This window comes from Aspergillus melleus (assembly GCF_016097325.1).
Source record: "Aspergillus melleus strain CBS 546.65 chromosome Unknown contig7, whole genome shotgun sequence".
Lineage (NCBI taxonomy): Eukaryota > Fungi > Ascomycota > Eurotiomycetes > Eurotiales > Aspergillaceae > Aspergillus > Aspergillus melleus.
This window is the reverse complement of record NW_025763376.1, coordinates 1,954,889-1,975,994: the sequence shown is the minus strand read 5'-3', so window position 1 is coordinate 1,975,994 and position 21,106 is coordinate 1,954,889. Positions and strand designations below refer to the sequence as shown.

The following is a 21,106-nucleotide window of genomic DNA, read 5'->3' as shown; positions in this document are numbered from 1 at the left end:
ACAGATCATATGGCCCTCGTTGGCGACATTTACCGCGATCTTATTACTCCACATCTTTTTCCACAGTCGCCGAACATCCCTTTCTATTCCAGCGTCCAAGCAAAGCAGCTCCACCAAGCATCCGATTTCGCACCGGAATATTGGCAAACTAATTTGGAAAGCCCTGTGCTGTTCCATTCCGCCGTCTGTGCATTGATTTCTGGCTCGCAAGAATGCAGTGTTCACCTAGAAGTTGGGCCGCACTCCGCTCTTGCTGGACCCTTGAGACAAATATATAGCGAGAAATCAACCTCAATCAACTATATATCTGCACTGGTCCGCGGCAAAAGCGACACTGTTTCGTTCCTGGAGGCAGTTGGCCAACTACATTGTCTTGGGGTTCAGATCTCTTATCCATCATCTAATTCAGCATATGTCCTTACTGACTTGCCCACCTACCCTTGGCACTATGACAAAAGCTACTGGGGAGAAACACGGATCATGAAGAATTGGAGGTTCCGCAAACATCTTCCTCATGACCTGCTGGGTCTACGTGTTATTGAAGCTAACGAGGTGTCGCCGATGTGGCGAAATGAGTTGCGACTCATGGATGTCCCATGGCTGCGAGACCACTGTGTTGGAAATGACATCGTCTTCCCGGGTGCGGGATACATCGCCATGGCCGGCGAAGCGATCTTTCAAGTCAACGACATTCGAGACTACACGGTGAAAGACGTGGAGCTGAGCAAGGCTCTTGTTCTCTACAATGACAAACCAGTCGAGATTATGACGACGCTGCGACCCCAACGACTTACCGCGACTCTGGACAGTGACTGGTATGATTTCCAGATTGTCTCCAATGATGGATCCGCTTGGAATAAACACTGCTCTGGGCTCGTGCGTAGCGGTCGTGCTTCCCCATTCCCACGAAAGAACATTCAGAGTCTTGACAGGCAGGTCTCGTCGACGCGCTGGTATACAACCATGGCTAGAGTGGGTCTCAACTATGGACCGAGGTTTACTGGTCTAGAGGATATGGCAGCCAGTGTCGCCGACAAGGTTGCGGCAGCCCAGATCCTGGACAAGCAAGAACCTGCCGAGTCCCCATACATGCTTCATCCTTCCACTCTTGACCTCGTTTTCCAGTCTTTGACAGTGGCAACGTGCCAAGGAATATACCGGACTTTCAAGTCCTTGTTCCTGCCCACATTCATTGAGGAAATGTATATCGGCGATGCAGCCGGGAAGCGTATTAGCATTAGTACGGCAGCAGCTGGAAAGCCTGGTACAGTCGAGGGTGCCTCGTACGGCATCACAGACGACGAGATGGTCTTTTACCTGAAGGGATTCAGAGGAAAGGCTATGGAGGACTCTGGTGTCGATCAGCCGGCGGAACTGAGATTTCTCCAGCTCCAGTGGAAGCCGCATTTCGACTTCCTAAAAGCCGGCGATCTAATGAAGCTGAAGTTCAATATCCGAGACCAGATCCAGGATCTTGAGCGTCTCTATGTTCTATGTTCTATTGAAGCAAGAAACGCCTTGAAAGGCCGATCCACCTCTCACCCCCACATGGAGAAATATCGCGTGTGGCTAGAGGAGCAACATGACAGATTCCGGCAGCCAGAATACCCGTTGGTGAATGACTCCCTTGACTTGACTAAGATGAATGAGATCCAGCGCAAAGACCTCATTCCAGAGGTCTTCGACCGCTGTGTCGCGTCGGGTGGCTGGGCGCCCGCGACTGCCATCAAGAGGGCCTTCGAGGAAGTTGTTAACGTGTACGAAGGACGAACAGACTACCTTGATCTCCTACTCCAGGATGGTGTTCTCACCGGAATCTACAGTTGGTACAACGACATTTGGGATTTCACTGACTTCATGCAACTGCTGGGCCATGCCAAGCCCCAGTTGAGGATTCTCGAAATTGGCGCAGGAACGGGCGGGTTGACAGCCAAATTCCTGGAGCAATTGAAATCCGACTTCGACGAGCGACTGTATCTGAAATATACCTACACTGATATATCATCGGGCTTCTTTGTTCAGGCGAAGGAGCGGTTCAAGGACTATGACGGTATTGAGTACAAGGCCCTCGATATATCCAGGGATCCTGTGGAGCAAGGGTTCAATGCTGGCGAATATGACCTAATTATCGCATCTAATGTGAGCGCAGAAGGATATGATGAGAAGGAAATCTTGGCTGACTGATGATAGGTTCTGCACGCCACGCCATTTCTGCAGGATACATTGACCAACGTGCGCACCTTGCTCCAACCGAAGGGTCAATTGTTTCTCCAGGAGTTATGTCCTAGTATGTTTGACTCCCAATTACCCCCTGAATCTCGCTGACCGGAGTAGTAACTCGCGCCATGAGCTTCATTATGGTAAGCCCGGCCTTGTTTATATGCGTTTCCGTGATTGACGGCCAGTCCCAAACTAGGTTACTCTTTGGGCGTTGTTAACGTAATGCAGGGCCAATTTCCCGGATGGTGGCTGAGCGAAGAGGACGGTCGCATCGGAAGCCCGTTTATCTCGCCCGATGAATGGGACAAAAGACTACGGCTGGCGGGCTTCGAGGGCTGCGATTCCGTAACTCTCGACAATGAGCAGCCCTACACTTACAACGCCAACATCATCGCAAAGCCAATTGTTCAAGACAGTGTCGCCGAGAGAGTCACCTTGCTTCACGCTGCAGAGCCCAGCGAATTTGCGTCAGAGCTAGAACGCCTTCTCCAGAATCAAGGCGTGGAGGTGGACCATCGCAAATGGGGAGAAGACCTTCCAGCTGACCAAGACTTGATCTCGCTCATGGACCTTGGAGAGAGACCACTGCTACAAGACATCTCCGAAGATGATCTCACCAATTTCCTACGTCTCGTGGACTCCCTCCAAGTATCGACAGTCCTTTGGCTTTCACCCTCCGCCCAGATCAATCCCAAGGATCCGCAGGCAGCGCAGATTCTCGGAATGGCGAGAACCATAAGGTCTGAGCTTGCGATGTCTTTTGCTACGCTTGAGCTTGAAGACTTGCAGCCAGAGGCTGCCCAGGCTGTGATTGATGTTATTGAAACATTGCAAAGCTCCAGAGATGATATCGGCGAACTGGATCCAGACATGGAATGGGCTTGGTCGAATGGCGCATTGAATACCGGTCGGTTCCACTGGGTACCGGTAGAGAAGGCACTTTGTGAGACTGCCGATGAGCCCGAAACCAAGGGTTTGACTATTGGCACTCCTGGATTATTGCAAACCCTTCACTGGGCCAGCCAACCCTTGGGTGAGCCAAGCGCCGAAGAGGCGAGTATCCGGATGACAGCTGTAGGTCTCAATTTCAAGGACGTCATGATTGCCATGGGCGTTATACCCGGTGGAGATACTATTAAAGACGGTAGCAGCCCACTGGGACTGGAGGGTACTGGTTATGTTACCAAGGTTGGGTCCGAAGTATCGAACATTGCTGTGGGCGATAGGGTTATGCTTATCGGGTGTGAATCCGTTGGAATGGCCACCGTCATCAACAGACCGGCCAGTCTCTGCGTTAAGATTCCGGACCAGCTTACTGACGAGGAAGCGGCTACAATGCCCGTTGTTTACATCACCGTGCTGATGTTCCTCGTTGAGAAGTGGAAACTTGAGAAGGGCCAATCTATATTGATTCACAGTGCCGCCGGAGGTAAGTCATCATAACTTGAGAGATCATGCAGTCAGGCACTAATGTTCCTAGGTGTTGGTATCTGTGCAATGAATGTGGCGAAGTGGATCGGGGCAGATATCTACGCGACTGTCGGTTCGGAAGAAAAAGCCGCATTCTTGACCCATGAATTTGGCGTTCCAAGGGACCGGATCTTCAACTCCCGAGACAGTAGCTTCTTAGACGGCGTGATGAACTCCACCAATGGAGTGGGCGTGGACTTGGTATTGAATTCGCTATCGGGCGAGTTGCTGCACACATCATGGAAATGCGTTGCTCCTTATGGTGCCATGGCTGAAATCGGCAAACGCGACATGGTTGGCCGAGGAAAGCTGGCCTTGGACCCGTTTGAGGATAATCGAGCTTTCATCGGCGGTGACATCGCTCGTCTTCTTGTCACGCACAAGTCGACCGTGGCGCGTCTTCTGCAACTCATGGTGGATGAATACCTCAATGGCTGTTTCAAGCCCATTACGCCGATCACCACGTTCAATGCGGAGGATGCAGAAGATGCCTTCAGATTCATGCAAAAGGGAACTCACATCGGAAAGGTTGTGATCAAATTCCCCGAAGAAGACACTCTACCCTTGACTGCTACCGTTCCCCAACCCCGGTTCCGCGGTGATGCTTCTTATCTCCTCGTCGGTGGTCTTGGTGGGTTGGGTAAAGCGATCGCCAGCTGGATGGCACTCAACGGCGCACGCCATCTCATGTTCCTCTCCAGATCTGCCGGAAAATCCGAGGAAGATCGCGTGTTCCTGAATGAGTTGAACACAATGGGTTGCTCTACCCAGTGCTTCGCATGCGACATTGCCGACCCGGGCGCCGTTAAGCACGCTGTTGACCAAGTCTCTCTGCCAATTGCCGGTGTCATGCAGATGGCAATGGTCCTGCGCGATGTCGGTGTCCTCAGTATGGATATTGACTCCTGGCATACGGCAGTGCGCCCCAAGGTTCAAGGATCATGGAATCTGCATGAGTGCCTTCCCAAAGACATGGACTTCTTTGTTCTGTTCTCCTCGGTTGGAGGAACCTTTGGTTACTATGGCCAGTCCAATTACGCCTCGGCTAACACCTTCCTTGACTCCTTCGTCCAGTATCGCCAGAATATGGGCCTTGCCGCCTCAGTGATAAACATCGGTCCGGTCGACGACGTCGGATACGTGAGCCGGACTCCAGCAACCAGGGAGACACTGATCGCTACCCTGGAAACATTGTTGACAGAGCAAAACTTCCTGGACAGCTTGCAGCTCACCATCGCGCGATCTTCATCTCGTTATGCACCGGCCAAGATACCATCCGCATTCGCCGGATTCCAAAATCCCAGCCATATCGTGCAGGCGTTAGATTCGCGTATCCCCATCATGGATCCTCAGAATGCCAGCATGTGGAAACGGGACCCTCGGATGGCAATCTACCGCAATATCCAAAAAACGTCTGAAGCGGAGAGAAGTGACGGTGCTGACCAGCTTAAGCACTTCCTTGCTAGCATGATGTGCGACCCGACTAAACTAGAGCAGAAGGCTTCTGCGGATGTCATTGCTGCCGAGCTGGCACACTGTGTGGCGAGCTTCTTAATGCGCGAGGAAGACGAAGTTCCGATGTCCGTAACTCTTTCTGATGTTGGAGTTGACTCGCTAGTGGCGATTGAGGTGCGGAATTGGTGGAGGCAGAATCTGGGTGTTGATGTCTCGGTCTTGGAATTGATGAACGGTGGTACTATTGAGGCGCTGGGTGGGTTGGCCGCGAAGAGGCTACAACAGAAGTATTCTAGTAAATAGTGGCTTTGCCGCATCTAACTGGTATTCAACCCAGGGTTCATATTCTAAGTAGACTCCTATAGTTACTCATTGAGACATAACCTTCAAAATGATATCTAGCCAATAAATTAGGGTTCAGGGCCACGGATTATGCATAATCTAAGCGACGTGGATCATCGCATCTATAAAGCCAGAGTATCTCCCCTGGTGCTCCCTTCTTTCCTTCTGGTCCGTTTCTCCTTAACAGTTTGCTTATACCTCTACACCCGCCACCATGAGCAACAAGTTCGCTCCCTTCGACAGGGTCGACCTCACGTACAAAGTCATCAATACCCAATCTCTCAATTCATCGATCCTGATTCCAAAGTCACTCCAAGGTAAACTAAGCGGCGAGTACCCGGTTCTAGTCTATTGGCATGGCGGTGGATTCATCATCGGAGACCGCATGTACGAAGGCTGGTTTGCGCCATGGTAAACAAACTCATACCTCATCCCTTCAATGTAGTCTTCATTGACAACCCTCCAATAAGGATGCTGGATCTATGCCTCTCCAAAGACTCAATCATCATTTCCCCCGACTACAGGCTCATCCCCGAGTCCAACGCCGCGGATATCCTTTCCGATGTTGAAGCCTTCTGGATCTGGCTCCGCAATACCCTCCCGACAGAAAGCTCCACCTGGCACGCTCGCCCGGACCTTTCTCGGGTCGCATGCGCAGGGACTTCAGCAGGTGGCTATCTCGCGGTGCAATCATCGCTTCTTTTCCCGCAGCTCTCGCAAATAAGAGTCTTGCTGTCGATCGCGGGCTCCCTCTACACCGATATCCCGCATTATAAAGTCCCTGGACCAAAACTGATCCTAGGGAAGAGGCCGCCGCCACCACGAAAGGCCGAGATCATTATACGAGAATATACGAGGAATATGAAAGAGGGGGTGATTAGGACGAGTGGCGATGCGGTTGAGATGTGGGAATTCTTGACGTGTGTCTTGCAGCAGGCCTACTTGCCTAGATGGTTGGGGTTGAAGGCAGATGACAAGCTTGATGTGATGAAGATGATAGAGAAGGTTGATTCTTTGCCCCCCATCTGGCTTGTTCAGGGAGGGGAGGACTCTGTGGTATGTTCTCCCTTTCCTTTTTCATGAGATCTGCCCAACTTCTATTACCTTCTATTTCGCGGGTCTTTCTATTTCTTACCGAGCTTTTCAGTGGGGCTCAACCGGGCTAGAATGCAGACTGGGGTCTGGATGTGCTGACAGGAAATTAATAGGTTCCATCGGTGTGTGCTACAGGGTTTGCGGATCGACTAAAGGTGACCTTGCCTGAAGTACCGGTTTTGTTAAGTCTTCAGAAGGGAGATCATGGATTCGAAGTCATGCATACTGCGGAAGATGACTGGGTTAAAGAAGGACTGGAATTTATCAGAAAACATTGGCCATGATAGCCGCTCATCGTTTGATTTATTGCAAGTCACTCTGATTACACAAACATCGTGCGGAACAGCTAGATGGTAATTCTGCTCATTTAAATCATCGTTGCAGCTATACGATTCCTAGAACAATCTAATCCGCCCCATCAATCACCTCCCACTACTCCCGGGGGATTAGCCCAATTTGCACACCCCCAAAAATGCTAGCTGAAACGCGAACAGACTCCTTGTAACGTGTGAAATCGCGCTGCTCCACTGCCTTGAAGGTTTGCACCAGACGCACAATCGTATATCCCGCCTCCGTCAACGCATACTGTTGTCCTAGACAGATACGCGGCCCTCCGTTGAATGGGATATACGCCCATCCCGGGCGGAAGGTGGGCTCGCCCCATCGCTCGGGTCGAAATTCATGGGCATCGGGGCCGTAGATGTCCGATCGGCGGTGGAGTACGTAGGTGGGGAATGAGATTCTGGTTTTGTTAATAAGACCATTAATCACTTGAAGGAACATGGAGCTGTTGGGATCGCGTACTTCTGCCCCTTGGGGATGAAAATCGGGGATTTATGATCTGGCCCTCCTCCGACTGGAAGGATCGTGTCGCGCACGGCGACGCGGCTATTGATGGGGGCGACTGGATGAATACGGAGAGCTGGTGTGTCGTACTTTCAGCAACAGTACTGTTATATCAGGGTCGCGATTACTTACTCTCGTTCATCACGTAGCGCAGATACGTGAGTTTCTTCAGCTCCTCATAGGTTGGCGGCTTTCCGTTCAATTCCCCGATCTCAGCATCCAGCTTCGTCCATATCTCTGGATGCCGAGCAAGGAGGTAGAATACAGTTGCAAGGAGACTGGCAGTTGTGTCGCGACCAGCTTGCATGACATTAAGTGTTTCCGACCGCAGTCTCTGAGGGTCTGCAACGGAGTCCATCAAGCTGTCCAGAAAGATGTACTGATTAGGCTTCCCCTGAGCACGGCGAGTAGCCGCCTTGGCAATCACCTTGTCAACAAACTTGTGGACAGTCTTGCATGCCTTTGTGAAGTCTCTGTTGAAGTACAAAAACAAGTATGGGCCATAGTGTAGACGACGGACGGTTTCTCCGCTAGCATAGTCGAAAGCGGCACCGAACTTGGCTTCATCAGAATCTTCGGCGGCTTCGAAGGCGCGAACTGACTCTCCAAATAGGAACTCAGACGAGGCGTCGACTATGAGATCGTGAGCTCATAGTGCCATATGATTCCAAATTGATGGTAGTACTTACATGCTAGCTTGAAGAACATGTCTTGAATGTCAATTGTACTTCCGTCCTTCGGCATGTGCGAAAGCATCTCCTGAACATGTCGTTCCAAGTTGCTAAAGTCGGTATACAGTGTCTTGCTCATATTCGGTCGGACCAACGCCCGAGAATGTTCCCAGTCTTTGCCATCATTGGTGAAGACGCCCTTACCCAGCAATGGGCCCAAAGCAACCTGTCTGAAACCAAGAGAGTAATCCTCAAACCGACTGGCCTGTATGGTCTTGATATTTTCGGGCTCTGAGGTGTTGATGATCCGGCCACCGATGGTGTGCGTTTGGAAGGTGTAGCCTCCAGCAATGTGTCTCTTTTGAATGAGTTCAAGACCTCGATGCTCTTTAAATGCTCGCATGGTTTCCTTGTCGTAATTTCCTCCCTCTGGAGGGGCAATACCGGCGAGTATGACAGGGTCTTTGGTGCCGTACTTCAAGGCATAGTGACGATTGGTCTTCCATCTTTTGATCCGGTGGGCAATGTGCCGGGTTGCGATCACTAGTATTGTGACCAGCACAAAGTAGAGCCACATGGTGCTTAGCTGGAGCTTTTGCTTTGCAAAGGATAGAGTAGTTGGTACTTTGTATCTCGAGCCGACTGCGTTATGGACGTGAGTAGGCTTCAATCACAGCATCATACCCTCGAGGGCTTAGCTCAAGGTTTGGAATGATCAGAAAGATAAGACACAAATGTCTTACTATACTGACAAAGACGGCTGTCATTGTAATACAACACTTAAAAAGTCTATCGTAATTGCATTAACGGACACGTCACGGCTGAGGTCAGATAGCCCCCATTGTGAATGTTGACAACAATCTCGGTGTACTTCCTAGGTGTGCCGTGCTAACCGACCAGTATCTGGAGATGAGTGTGTGGACTAAGCTGAGTACAGTAAGACGATGCTCGCTGACCTCGTTATCCATCCTATGCACCCAACAGGCAACAAGCTCAGGCCCATGTGGAGGAGCAAATGTTGATTGTCTTAGTTTGAAGGATTCGCCGGGAATTCCATGGTGTAACCCCAGGGGGACCCACTTGGCGGACCGACCCGCACTTGTGTTACGCCTGGAAATGAAAAGTACCGTATGATCTTGTGTTATTGCCGTTTTCTGCCGGCAATACACTACTGGCAGTATCCGGAATGTAAAGTGTTACCGTACCTGGGTCTGGCCCGGGCAGTGATTCGCATTCCCCCTTCTTACTGCTCCTTCTGTCTCCTCTACTCCCCATCCCTCCAACTCGCCATTTCCATCAATTTGCATCTGGAAAACAATCTTTGACCATCATTCTGTCTGTACTTTCATCTTATTCCCTTTTCGCATGTCATCTCTCTCTTTCGACTCCCTCATAATTGCCATCGCCTGGCCTGAATAATCGCCTCGGGTACATCCATATTTATAACTTATCTCGGGCTATGGCTGAAAAGGCAACTGGTGGTTTACCCAATGATAATTCCACTTTCCAATCACAGAATGTATCGGTTCCGAACCTTGTAAGTACTTGATCCTACCATGTTGAGTCTGCCTCTAACTAAATCGAACATGTATAGGTAACATGGGACGGTCCCGACGACCCAGAGAACCCCAAAAATTGGCCGCAAAGTCGAAAATGGACGACAATTCTTCCCATGTCCCTGTTCAACTTCCTCTCCTCGATCAGTTCCGCCACCATGGCCCCAGCGTTGACTGCTATCCAAGAGGATCTGCACTTTTCCTCAAGCCTCCTAGCGGTGTTGTCTCTGTCGGCATTCTTACTAGGAACGGCTTTCATACCGTTATTCACAGCCCCGTTGTCAGAGGTGTTTGGTCGCTCTTTGATTCTTCAATCGGCAAATATATTTTATATCGTCTTTAATACGCTCTGTGGGGTGTCGCGCACTCCGACCCAGCTTATTGTCTTTCGCTTCTTTGCGGGTTTGGGTGGAGCCGGGCCTTTTGCAGTATGTCATTTGTCCCGTTCACAAGAAGGCATTCTAGATTCCTAATGTGAGGTTCATCTTACTAGATCGGCAGTGGCATCAACGCCGACTTATTTACACCCCGTGAACGAGGCCAAGCTCTTGCGGTTTACACCTTGGCTCCCCTCGCGGGAGTAGCGATTGGCCCGATAGCAGGCGGCTTCCTCGTTCAATATACATCATGGCGCTGGTGCTTCTATGTCGTGTCGATTGCCGGCGGTGCCATCCAAATATTCTGTCTCCCGTTTTTCCGGGAGACGTATGCCCCCATTCTTCTCCAAAAGCGCTGTAGACGCCTCCGCAAGTGCACTGGGAATCTCAACCTCTACACCGAACACGATACAATCTCGCTTGCGAAGCTCCTCAGCACTAGTATCGTCAGACCCTTTAAACTGCTCGCTACCCAGCCTGTAGTGCAAGTGTGGAGTTTATACTGCGCATACCTCTATGGTATTCTCTATCTCCTGATCGCGAGTTTCCCGGACGTTTGGTCGGACGTCTATGGCGAGTCTGTGTCCATTGGATCACTGAACTATATTTCCATGTTCATTGGAATGGGAATTGCTTCTCAGATCGGAACACGACTCGCCGACCGCTATTATCGGAAGCTGTGCGATAGAAACGGAGGACATGGGCTGCCGGAGTTCCGTCTGCCGGTGCTTATCCTTGGGGCATTTATCGTACCGGTGGGGTTATTTTGGTATGGCTGGAGTGCAAGGTCGAATGTTCATTGGATTATGCCGTGAGGATACCATTCGCAACAAATCTAATCAGCTCATACAGACTTAGCGCTAATCTTCTGTTCCAGAAATATCGGCGCGGCAATCTATAGTGCCGGGACCATCCTTGAAATTCTTTGTGTCATGGGCTACATCATTGACACCTATCAAAAATTCGCCGCAAGTGCCATGGCCGCCATCATCGTCCTACGGAGTATTCTTGCCTTTGCCTTGCCCTTGGCAGCTCCCAGCCTGTAAGCTTCTTCATATAATCTACCCAGAGCATTCTTGTTTTGCCCAACTAGATGACCACCCAAATACTAACCTTATGAAGTTACGGCAACCTAGGAAACGGATGGGGCAACACCCTCCTTGCATTGATAGCAACATTTATTGGCATACCTTGTACCATTTTACTTAGATACTACGGTCCGGCTCTCAGGAAACGAAGTCCGTATGCCAGAGACGACTAATTGAGCAACACATAATATTCAATGTAAACTATCTGTCTGGGACTGTCTCGCATGAATTGGTTCAAATTGTCCGTGAATTGTAGAAAATGATTGGATGAACCTGTTCGCATATCTTTTTGCTGGTTCAAAGTATGGCATCCATGATTCAATTCCGTCATCTGGGCCGGGGTATTGTCTGTTGGGATCCACACTGACTCCCTGGGGTCACCAGCAGCACGTGAGTATGTCTCTCAATAATTAGCTATGTTCGCTGCCCTTGATATTTCCTCCCGCTTTGATGCTGTACTGTGTGATTCTTTCAGCTCGTTCGGCCCAATTTCCACCCTTTGAAATAATTTGCCCTTTTCACATTTTATCCTGGACATGTTGCCCCTCAACGTACACCAACCACACATGGCTCAATTCAAAACCGTCCATAGTCACGGGATCCCTACTACAACTTCATCATCAACCCCTCAAAACACTCTGGATAACTTCCGCCAGCCGAACGATTCCGTCCACAATATCCCCTTCATCCACCCACATATAACAAAGCCTCAACTGCCGACGAAGAATGTCTGGTATGTCGTTCCCTGGCACAGCAAAAACTGTTCCATTTCCTAGAATGAGATTTACTCTTTTTGCCTGCTCGCAGACTTCGGAGCTACTCAGCGGCTCAGGAAGGGTAAGCCAAACAAAGTATCCGCCGGGAGGCATACTCTCTCCATCTGGTTGGAAAGACACACCAAGTGGTACGAGATGGTGTTTGATAGCTGACACGATAGCGTCGAACCGTCGCGTACAGGCCGGAATCAGAGCTTTGTCGATATGAGTTGTCAATGACCCGTCTTGGACAATCTGGTTGATGAACGTTGACATTAATTGGGATGGTGCACCGCCGGAGATATTCGAGCCACTGTCCCGGTTAGTCTCGGTTTCATCCGATTGATAGAGTCCCAAGAGATAATCACCTACCATTGAGAGAGTCCATACATCAGAGGACCTGGCCCATCGGCCCACCCAACACGACACCCGGGTCCAACAAGCTTACTGAACGACCCGTTGCTCAGAGCATTTCCGAATCGATCCTGTAGCCCGCCATCGAACGTTCTGTCGATATCAACAATCCGCGGCGGAGGGACCGCTCCCGTCGACGCTGTTGCACCCGATATATGCAGAAAGTCATAGACATCGTCGCTAACGATCAGCGCGTCGTGTTTGCGCGCTACTCGCACAAGCTCTTCTCTTCGGGAAACCGGCATTGTGACGCCTGTGGGATTAGCGAATGTCGGTACGCAGTAGACGACGTGCTTGTAAATCTTCCGATACGGCAATGGTGGTTTTATTGGCGTCTAGTCGAAGTCAGTATCTTCAACCCAAATAGGCACGACAGTTTATACTTCACACAATCTGTCCAAGGTCGCCGGATCCGACTCCATCCGCGATATTGCCAGATTAAGCGCCCTGGCATCCATTCCTTCAGCATCTTCCGGGATGGCTTTCAGCAGGCCATGGAATCCAGCATCTTCAAAGACCTGAAATACCAGGTGATAAGTCGGTTGGGGCAGCCATATGGCTCTGGTTTGCACCGGGTCGGTAAACACCTGCAACAAACAGGCTAGGTTTTGACTCGCCCCGCCAGTGATGCAGATCCGCTCGGTCTTGATTGACTGCGGCAGTCGATATATCCTCGTGAGCCACTTGGCGACGTTTTCCCTAAGCGGCAAATAGCCCTCGTCAGGGCCGTAGTCGCATCCTGGGCCTGAGATGGCTGGATCGGACAACGCAGTGGAGGCCGCCTGTTTGAGTAATTCGGTTGGAACGAGGTTTAGGGCTGGTGAGCCCCGGAAGAAATTGATCTGGCGTCTCTCCAACATTTTCAACTATTCTTCCAATCCTCCGAGAAGGTGGTGGGGTGACAGGGTGTTTTATGTTGTGACCTGCTGGAGGGTGAAGTGGGACCTTGGTTCAAAATGCCCGAAATGGCAAGGTATGCGACCGGGCCATTCAGATCTACGCCAACTATCGACTATTCCTTCTTGCTTTTGAGGTCAACAACTTTTCACAGTTCTATCTGCCTTCTAAAATCGCAAATCCCACCCGATCTGGGGTCCCAGCCGAGGCAATTCCTCAGCCACCGTCTGCACGTCTTTATCGCCTCGTCCACTCAGGCACAGCACGACGTCTTTCCCCTTGCCCAGCTGACGCGCAACCTGAACCACTCCCCAGACAGCATGCGACGACTCCAATGCTGGGATAATACCCTCCAGCTGCGACAATAGCCGGAAGCCCTCAAACGCATTGGCATCAGTTGCAGCTAGGAACGTCGCCCTGTTCGCATGCTTCCAGCTCGCCAATTCAGGTCCAACGCCAGGATAATCCAATCCCGCCGACACCGAATGCGTCTCAGAAATCTGCCCATGTTCATTCTGGAGAACGTACGTCTTCACCCCGTGCAAGACACCGATGGTGCCACCATTCAACGTCGCAGAGTGCTTATCCTTGCCATCCCCTCCCGCCTCGACGCCAAACAACTGGACCGACCGGTCGTCTGAGAAAGGATAGAACATGCCCGCGGCGTTCGACCCGCCACCAACACACGCGACCAGCGCATCGGGCAGCTTTCCAATCTCCCGGCTCAATTGCTCTTTTGTCTCCTGACCGATCACCGACTGGAAGGTCCTGACCATCGTCGGGAACGGGTGCGGTCCGATCGGCGACCCGATGATATAGTGCGTTGTATCCAGCCGGACGATCCACGCCCGGAACGCCTCGTTCACAGCGTCGCGGAGGGTGCGCGATCCTGCCTCCACGGGGATCACCTCGCCACCGAGCAAGCGGATCCGGAAGACATTGAGTGCCTGTCGCCGGACGTCCTCGGCGCCCATGTAAATCGTACATTTCATACCTAGCTTCGCGCAAACCGTAGCCGTCGCAACGCCATGTTGCCCTGCGCCAGTCTCCGCGATGATCTCCGTCTTTCCCAGCCGACGAGCCACGAGGATCTGGCCGATCGCGTTGTTGATCTTGTGTGAGCCCGTGTGGTTCAAATCTTCCCGCTTCAGCCAGATGTTCGCGCCCCCTGCATACTCGGTCAATCTGTTCGCGAGATGTAGGCTGGACGGACGGCCCATGAAGGGATAGAACGATCGATATTCTTCCCAGAAGGCCGGGTCGTTCACGGCCTCGTTAAACCCGGCTTCGAGTTCGCTGATACATTTCGTCAAGGCCTCGGGGATATATTGGCCGCCGAAATCGCCGAAACGGCCCGCCGTGTCCGTGATGGGTGGTTCGTCTTCTTTGGTGGTCTCCTGCATGGCTGTTTGGGTCTTGATATCCGGGATCCGCGCAGTTGCACCCGATCTCGAAACACGCCGGCCTGTGATCCCCGAACAGTACTCCTGGATGAGATGCGCTCCTTGTCCTACGGGCGCATTCGACAGTTGCGTTACGATCTCGCTCCCGATGACAGCGCCGTCCGCGATGGACGTGACGCTTTCGAAGTGCTCGCGTGTACTGATTCCAAACCCGACAGCGATAGGGACATTTCCTGACAAGTCTTTCACCGTCTGCATCAACTCGGGCAAGTTTGTGTTCAATGACCCCGTGGCACCCGTCACGCCCATTCTCGAGACCAGGTAGATGAACGAGTCCGCGATAGAACAGAGTGTCTTCATTCTCTGCTCTGGTGTAGATGGCGCGATCAAGGGAACATATGACAGCCTTTGTCAACCGACGTCAGCCTAACACGCAAACAAACTATCGGGAATCGAAAGAAAAGGGAAAATAAAACTTACCCAGCACCCGCGCAACTATTCCGAAACCGAACGGCCTCTTCAGGCGGCAAATCCACAATAATGAACCCGCTGACGCCAGCATCGCGACAATCATTGAGCAGTTTTGCCTCCCCGTATTTCAAAATAGGATTAAAATACCCCATGAAGAGAACCGGGGCTTGAAGGCCTTTTCGCCGTACGTCCTTCACCATCTGCAGCATAGACGAGACGGTGACGCCGTTACCTAAAGCCTGTAGGTTGGACTTTTGGATCGTAGGACCGTCCGCAATGGGATCTGTGAATGGGAGGCCGAGTTCGATGATATCTGTCTCGTTCGTTTAGCATAACCCATTTCCATTCATGAGAACCTGAAAAAACAGCAATTGGGCGAAACGAACCAGCTCCCCCAGCCTCCATCCCCAACATGATATCCACTGTCTCATGGGCCGTGGGGAACCCGGCCGTGACATACGTCACTAGGGCCGGGCGACCGTCTGCCTTGCATTGCGCAAAGGTATTCTTAATATGTTCCATGATAGTTAGGTTGAGGAAAAAAAGAAGATTCAATCCGGTAAGCCATGATTTTTATAGTCTAGGAAAAGGGCCGAGACGGATAGACCTCCGAACGCCGAAGACCGAACGAGTATGAGTCACAACATACCGGCCGTCGGCTGTTAAGGCCAGATTGGAATCTCGACGCTACACGAACACCGGCAACAGGGGTTTTGCTGAGAGGTTAATGACTGGGATGGATTGGGATTAGAATGCGTTAGAATATACATTGAGGTTTAATGATAATTGTTCCATGGCTAAAAAAAGTCCTTTGGGACTAGAACATGTGGGAACATATATTGAAACTTTAACATTGATTATCTAAAAGGTAAAACCAAATAACTGTTCTTTGGTTGCGCATGGGTTTGCTTTGTCGTCTGTGAACATTGTGCTGATTGAAATAGAAACGTATCAAATGCAGCAATAAGTTTTGAAGATTGATGCTAAAGGAGCATATCACGTATGCTTGAAATACTTGCAGTCGCTTCTTTCAAAAGCTTTGATCTGAATATTAGATGTAGCGACGACGTTGCAGAGGATGGCAAAGAACGGGGTGAGAGGGTAAAGAAGTACAGTGCTGTGACATAGTAAGAAAGATCATCACTTCTTCGTACATTACAGTCACTTACCAGAACAGAAGTCCGTGTCGATTCGAGACGTCGTAGATATGTGTCTGGCATGCTCTCGTTGACAAAAGCGCCTTCCGCCACACTACACACATTCTTCCCGCTTCCCTGATACCATTTTCCCGTATAGAACACTCAACGTTTGCTCCCACAAGGCCTAATTCCTCTTAATCAGGAGCCCTGTCCTGCTCCACCTCTAAGGTCTTCGCCGCCTCCCAAACATCACCTCTACTCACCAGGATTTCTTTGTCTGTGGATTGTGAGTACTCAGTCACAACTGTAGCACGGCAACAGCGTTTGAATGAACACTGTCCGCGAGCTACGATCCAATCGTTTATAAACAAGGGTGTATGTATTCCCAGGATACATCTGGTGTAAAATAGTTGGTTGGCTCACGTATCATGGTTTGTGTTTGAGTAGTCGCTCAGCTGTCGGCTGCTGCAGGGGCCACAGCACGCAGTCTGAAGCATAGCCGCTCTCCCTGTACGCGGACAACAGCAGACACTCAGCAACATCAGCATGATGGAACCAGATTGCAACTACCTCAAGGCGCTAAGACCCCAGTGGGCGCATGTGAACCATTCACTCCTATATCCTTCCTCTATCTCCCGGATTTCACAAGATTGCAAGTGGCACACAAATTCCTACGTTCTCCCTTCTACTACCAATCACCCATACCAACATGGACCCCGGAGCTTGTTTGATAATTGCAAGTCTCACGAGGGAGGCTGCTGCCGTGCTTATCCAACGACACGGTTCGGAAGCCGTCATCGCCGCGTTACGGGCATGGGCACAATACAACAGCGGACGGTCGTCGAATCTGGGACACGAGGATGCCATGAAGCAGGCGAAGAACGCAATACCGAGCTTCCTGAGCAACATCCAGTCGAATGATCTTCGTGTCTTTCCAGGTGCTTTTAATTCCTCTGCAGAATTCATCGCCATGTTCCAGGCCGAAGCGCTGGTCGCGATCCCCGTGGCCCTGCTTGAGGTTAAGCAGGCGATTGATCGAGTCGGGTCAAGTCTACAGGGTATCCAACGAGAACTGACGATTACCAACATGGCAAAAATTCAGGGCTGGGAACAGGAGGGCTTCGGTGCGCATGTCTATCGATTTGTGGAGTACGAGATGCTTCAGGTCGCGAACGCCAGCGCGAAGAGCGGTGATCAACGGCGGCACTACTTCTACGTTTGGAACCGGGATACAGATTGGTATCCAGTCTTCGAGGCGAAGAACCAAGCTTTCCCTCTTGGCTCTGAGTTTGGCGGGTATCATCATGAGCTTGACGCGATCTGTATGCGGATGAGGGCAGACAGGAGAACACTCATTCAAACTACGTCCCATGGACACGCGGCGCAGTTCCATCTCCTCGTTCCAACTCACGAGCCTTATGTTCTGGATGACCCTGTCATATTCCATGACAGCCTCCTTCCGCTTACTATCACGGGCCAGCGGCATCGCAGTGTGGACCTCGTCTGGTTTAACCTGTGTTGGAATCCAACGGAGTTGCATCTGAAATGTATCGGGGTCTTGGAAGAGAGGAAAAATCCCATTGTGGAGTCTGGGGCTTTTGGTTTCGCTGGCTGCTGTGTCGGCTTCATGGCAGCTGGATTTGCTGCTATGGCATTCCCGCCCTGCGCTCCTCTTGCAGAGGCGGTCATGCTGCCACTCTGGTCGGGAGGAGTGGCTTCTTGGAGTGCTGCGGCCGGCGCCGCTGCTTACGAGGACGCCCATCGTCGGAATCTTTGCATCCTAGGGGATGATTCTATACTAGTCGAGAGAAAGAGATAGTTTGCGTTGGCATGTGACAAGCGTCTTGGAGGGGGATTGCCTTCATTATTGCCTTGTGCTCAAGAGGGTTCTTAATAATCCCGTCAATTGGCTTGCCTTGCTCTCAACCGTTTGTTGTCCGTCGTGTTGTCCGTCGTGTTGTCCGTCGTGTTGTCCATGTTCGTGACTTTCTATTCTGTATCTAGTTTTCTAAACCGCTTCGCCAATTGCTACTCCAGTATTAGCTCACCAGTATTCGAAACCAGGCGTAAGCAGTTGGTATCCTGCCACGTGTGTGCAGACACCTACAAGTATGACGATATAATCCTCTGATAGATGGGTCTCTACCTTAGGGAGGTTTGCGAGCTAATGATAATTAACGGTGCTATACTTGAATTTACATGCGAATTAGTGTCCTAGGTACCAGCAGCTCCAGGGCAGGCACTTCTATCATCCAGTACTGCGGAACAGACAGTTCAGATGATTTTGAATGACCTCCCAAGCGCTCCCTACACGTCCATCGGATACCCCGCAGAAGAAACGAATTCTTAGGGCGACCCTGCCTGCAAATGATTGCCTAACACCCGGTCAGCATGGGCGACACCTTCTGCAAACAAGTCTTTTCAAACTTGCCCGGTACTAATGTGCTTGGAAAACAGAACCTCTTTTTCGGAAATGGGTTATGGTTGCATTGACCTCAAACCTAGCATCTAGAGTCTGGAACGTTCTCTCGGACAATTAAATCGTTGGTCCTTACGGCATAACTCTGTCTGTTTTATTTGATGTTTTATTTGGCGCCGGCCCCTGCGCCAGATAACAGAGTATTATGTATGTCTGGCTGAATTCTACTGTAGTCAATTCATCGCCACGTCGGCAGCTAACCCTATGCCCCGTTCACTGCGGAGCAGCCTTGTCCAGTGAAGCTCACCAGTATCAGCTGGTCGGATACGGCGAGACGCCGAACTTGAATTTAAGCCAAGGCTGCGGTAGATTCCAATCAAATGATCTCATAGGGGACTGCCTTGTCTATTTTTGGAGTAAATCCTCATCATCCAAACAGGCGATTGAACGCAGCCCCGCAATGAACAAATTAAGGTCCATGAAAAGGCGCCGTTATAATGAATAGTAGAGTAAGGAGCTCGAGACCAAGAACAAATCAATAAATAGATAGATAAGTCAATAAATGAATACGTAAGTAGATGCCTTGGCAGTATGAGAGCGTCTGAAAGTAGGCACATTGGGTATGTCGCCAAGTGGCATGCATATATGCCAACGATTAAGCGCCGAGGTTTAGGCCTCCAGCTGAAGATGCGAAACAGCCTAAGAGCCATGTCATAGTCCAGCAGATTCTAGGTTAAGCTCCTTGGTACGAACGATTGGTTCGTAGCGACAACTGTATCTCCCCCCCTGATGAACGTCGTCGCCGCTGCGCCCCGTCAAGTGGAACATGGGTGTAAGTGAAGGCTGTATTTGTTGGGTATGATGGATGGGACCGCATCCTATATAAGACACTCTCAATCCGGCACAACATGTTGATTCTACCGCCGATACTGAAGTCCCCTTTGCTCATCTACCGTGCTTCATACAACTTTACGCTACACTCAGTATCCAATCATCCATGGCGTCCGAAGCTAAACGAACCAAGGAATGCCTCGCAGAGCTGGAGGCTCACTTCAGGTTGTCCTCCGTCTCCTGCCAACTGTCACACCTCGTGTAACTGACCGAGAACAGAGAGAACAAAGCCCCTTCTGACGTCCTGATCATTCTCGGACGAACCGGGTCCGGCAAATCATCTCTTCTAGAGGACCTATCTGGTCTCACTGGCTACTCGCAACAAAGTGTTGACTCCGGTGAGCTTACTTCTTTCGGATTCCCTTGTTCCGAAGCCTAACAGTCGGGCCGCAGTCACAAAGACCATCCAGCTCTGCAAGGCTATCGTCAACGACAGATCCATCTTCATCATGGACACACCAGGCTTCGACCCAAACACCGAGGAGAGGACATTCCGTGAAATCATCCGCGGCGTGAGATCCATCCTCCCCTTCGCCCGTATCACCGGGATTCTATACCTCACTTGCATCCCCCAAGAACGATTTGATGACTTTGACCGCAAGTTGATCCAGTTCATCCGCGCCTTGGGTGGACCGCAGTACATTCCCCGCGTCACGTTTATAACAACTTTCTGGACGGCAACGCCGGGACAGGCGGCATCTTACCGCCAGCGCCTTGTGTCTCTTCGGCGCAGATGGGAGGACGGTGTTGGTATGCGTGGGTTAAAGACGTATCAGCACGGCTGGGAGTACAACGGCGCTGGTGACGATAGCGGTATGATTATTGATTGGTTTCTCAACCGCGAGCAGATCGCGCGACATGCGAGGGAGATGGTTGCGAGGCATTATAGCAGTCCAAGTATCGTTCCCTCGAGGATCGAGGAGGAACTGGATGCTAATGTGCCCGTTCATGAAACGGACGCGGGGATATTGCTGCTAGCTACTCCTGCTCCGTCGCAGTTTACCACAAGCGCGCACGCAGCAGCACGACCGAGCCAAAATGCCTCTTCTCATACAGATGCCTCTACCCCGAGCCCCCCGCTGGCAGCACATACATCTAGCAATACAGCCCAAGAACAAACAGCCACCCCGTCGCTTGCGAGTTCGGTTATCCAAGTGACTCTCGAAGGACTCAGCTGGTTTTTCCGCAACGTTAACCCTGGCAGTACAGCTGGAGGCGCGGGTTCAATACCGAGGAGGGCTGGCGGCGATGTGCTCAGAGGTGGAGGTGAGTTCCTGGCGTCTTACTCCATACATTCATGCATGTAGTAGAATCTTGCTGACTGATGATCCACTAGATCCACTTTCCCACGTCGATTTGATGAAATCTAGAGGTCTTGACGCGAGCAGGGAGGCCAGGCTGAATTATGCTCAGCGACACGGAATTGGAGGTGTGCCTTTCTCTGCGTCGTGGGGGGATGCAATGCTGAAGCATCTTCAGAGGAATGGTTGATACGGGTTTCTGCAAAGTGTGTCGCCATTCGCAAGACCCAAGCTCACTTCGCAATGATTTATTGATTTATTCAAACTGTTCGCTCTTTGAAAATGAGAACCCACGA

The 21,106-nt window shown here is 51.0% G+C and overlaps 8 protein-coding genes across 8 annotated transcripts; 5 read left to right on the top strand and 3 right to left on the bottom strand.

Annotated features, from left to right (window-relative positions):
- Positions 1–480: 480 nt before the first annotated feature.
- Positions 481–5,448, top strand: pks3_5 (Mycolipanoate synthase; the record flags this gene model as incomplete). Its single annotated transcript, XM_046093357.1, has 5 exons — positions 481–2,139; positions 2,191–2,287; positions 2,335–2,360; positions 2,449–3,649; positions 3,701–5,448. 5 exons carry the CDS (start codon positions 481–483, stop codon positions 5,446–5,448), a joined length of 4,731 nt encoding a protein of 1,576 aa, XP_045949335.1.
- Positions 5,449–5,701: 253 nt separating this feature from the next.
- Positions 5,702–6,866, top strand: LDX57_011612 (alpha/beta hydrolase; the record flags this gene model as incomplete). Its single annotated transcript, XM_046093356.1, has 3 exons — positions 5,702–5,898; positions 5,958–6,543; positions 6,696–6,866. 3 exons carry the CDS (start codon positions 5,702–5,704, stop codon positions 6,864–6,866), a joined length of 954 nt encoding a protein of 317 aa, XP_045949334.1.
- A 148-nt stretch (positions 6,867–7,014) lies between these two features.
- LDX57_011611 (cytochrome P450) lies at positions 7,015–8,676 on the bottom strand (the record flags this gene model as incomplete). The annotated part of the gene is made up of 4 exons (XM_046093355.1): positions 7,015–7,324; positions 7,387–7,504; positions 7,561–8,061; positions 8,118–8,676. The coding sequence occupies 4 exons, from the start codon at positions 8,674–8,676 to the stop codon at positions 7,015–7,017; spliced, it is 1,488 nt and encodes a 495-aa protein (XP_045949333.1).
- Positions 8,677–9,558: 882 nt separating this feature from the next.
- On the top strand, positions 9,559–11,293 carry LDX57_011610 (putative MFS transporter; the record flags this gene model as incomplete). Its single annotated transcript, XM_046093354.1, has 5 exons — positions 9,559–9,636; positions 9,694–10,083; positions 10,149–10,843; positions 10,910–11,074; positions 11,155–11,293. 5 exons carry the CDS (start codon positions 9,559–9,561, stop codon positions 11,291–11,293), a joined length of 1,467 nt encoding a protein of 488 aa, XP_045949332.1.
- A 447-nt stretch (positions 11,294–11,740) lies between these two features.
- YEY2_2 (aminotransferase-like domain-containing protein) lies at positions 11,741–13,149 on the bottom strand (the record flags this gene model as incomplete). Its single annotated transcript, XM_046093353.1, has 3 exons — positions 11,741–12,188; positions 12,248–12,624; positions 12,673–13,149. The coding sequence occupies 3 exons, from the start codon at positions 13,147–13,149 to the stop codon at positions 11,741–11,743; spliced, it is 1,302 nt and encodes a 433-aa protein (XP_045949331.1).
- A 204-nt stretch (positions 13,150–13,353) lies between these two features.
- TRP3_3 (anthranilate synthase / indole-3-glycerol phosphate synthase) lies at positions 13,354–15,582 on the bottom strand (the record flags this gene model as incomplete). The annotated part of the gene is made up of 3 exons (XM_046093352.1): positions 13,354–14,995; positions 15,070–15,373; positions 15,447–15,582. The coding sequence occupies 3 exons, from the start codon at positions 15,580–15,582 to the stop codon at positions 13,354–13,356; spliced, it is 2,082 nt and encodes a 693-aa protein (XP_045949330.1).
- A 1,326-nt stretch (positions 15,583–16,908) lies between these two features.
- On the top strand, positions 16,909–18,018 carry LDX57_011607 (uncharacterized protein; the record flags this gene model as incomplete). The annotated part of the gene is made up of 1 exon (XM_046093351.1): positions 16,909–18,018. One exon carries the CDS (start codon positions 16,909–16,911, stop codon positions 18,016–18,018), a length of 1,110 nt encoding a protein of 369 aa, XP_045949329.1.
- Positions 18,019–19,615: 1,597 nt separating this feature from the next.
- On the top strand, positions 19,616–21,000 carry LDX57_011606 (uncharacterized protein; the record flags this gene model as incomplete). The annotated part of the gene is made up of 4 exons (XM_046093350.1): positions 19,616–19,674; positions 19,729–19,847; positions 19,903–20,775; positions 20,846–21,000. The coding sequence occupies 4 exons, from the start codon at positions 19,616–19,618 to the stop codon at positions 20,998–21,000; spliced, it is 1,206 nt and encodes a 401-aa protein (XP_045949328.1).
- Positions 21,001–21,106: the final 106 nt, after the last annotated feature.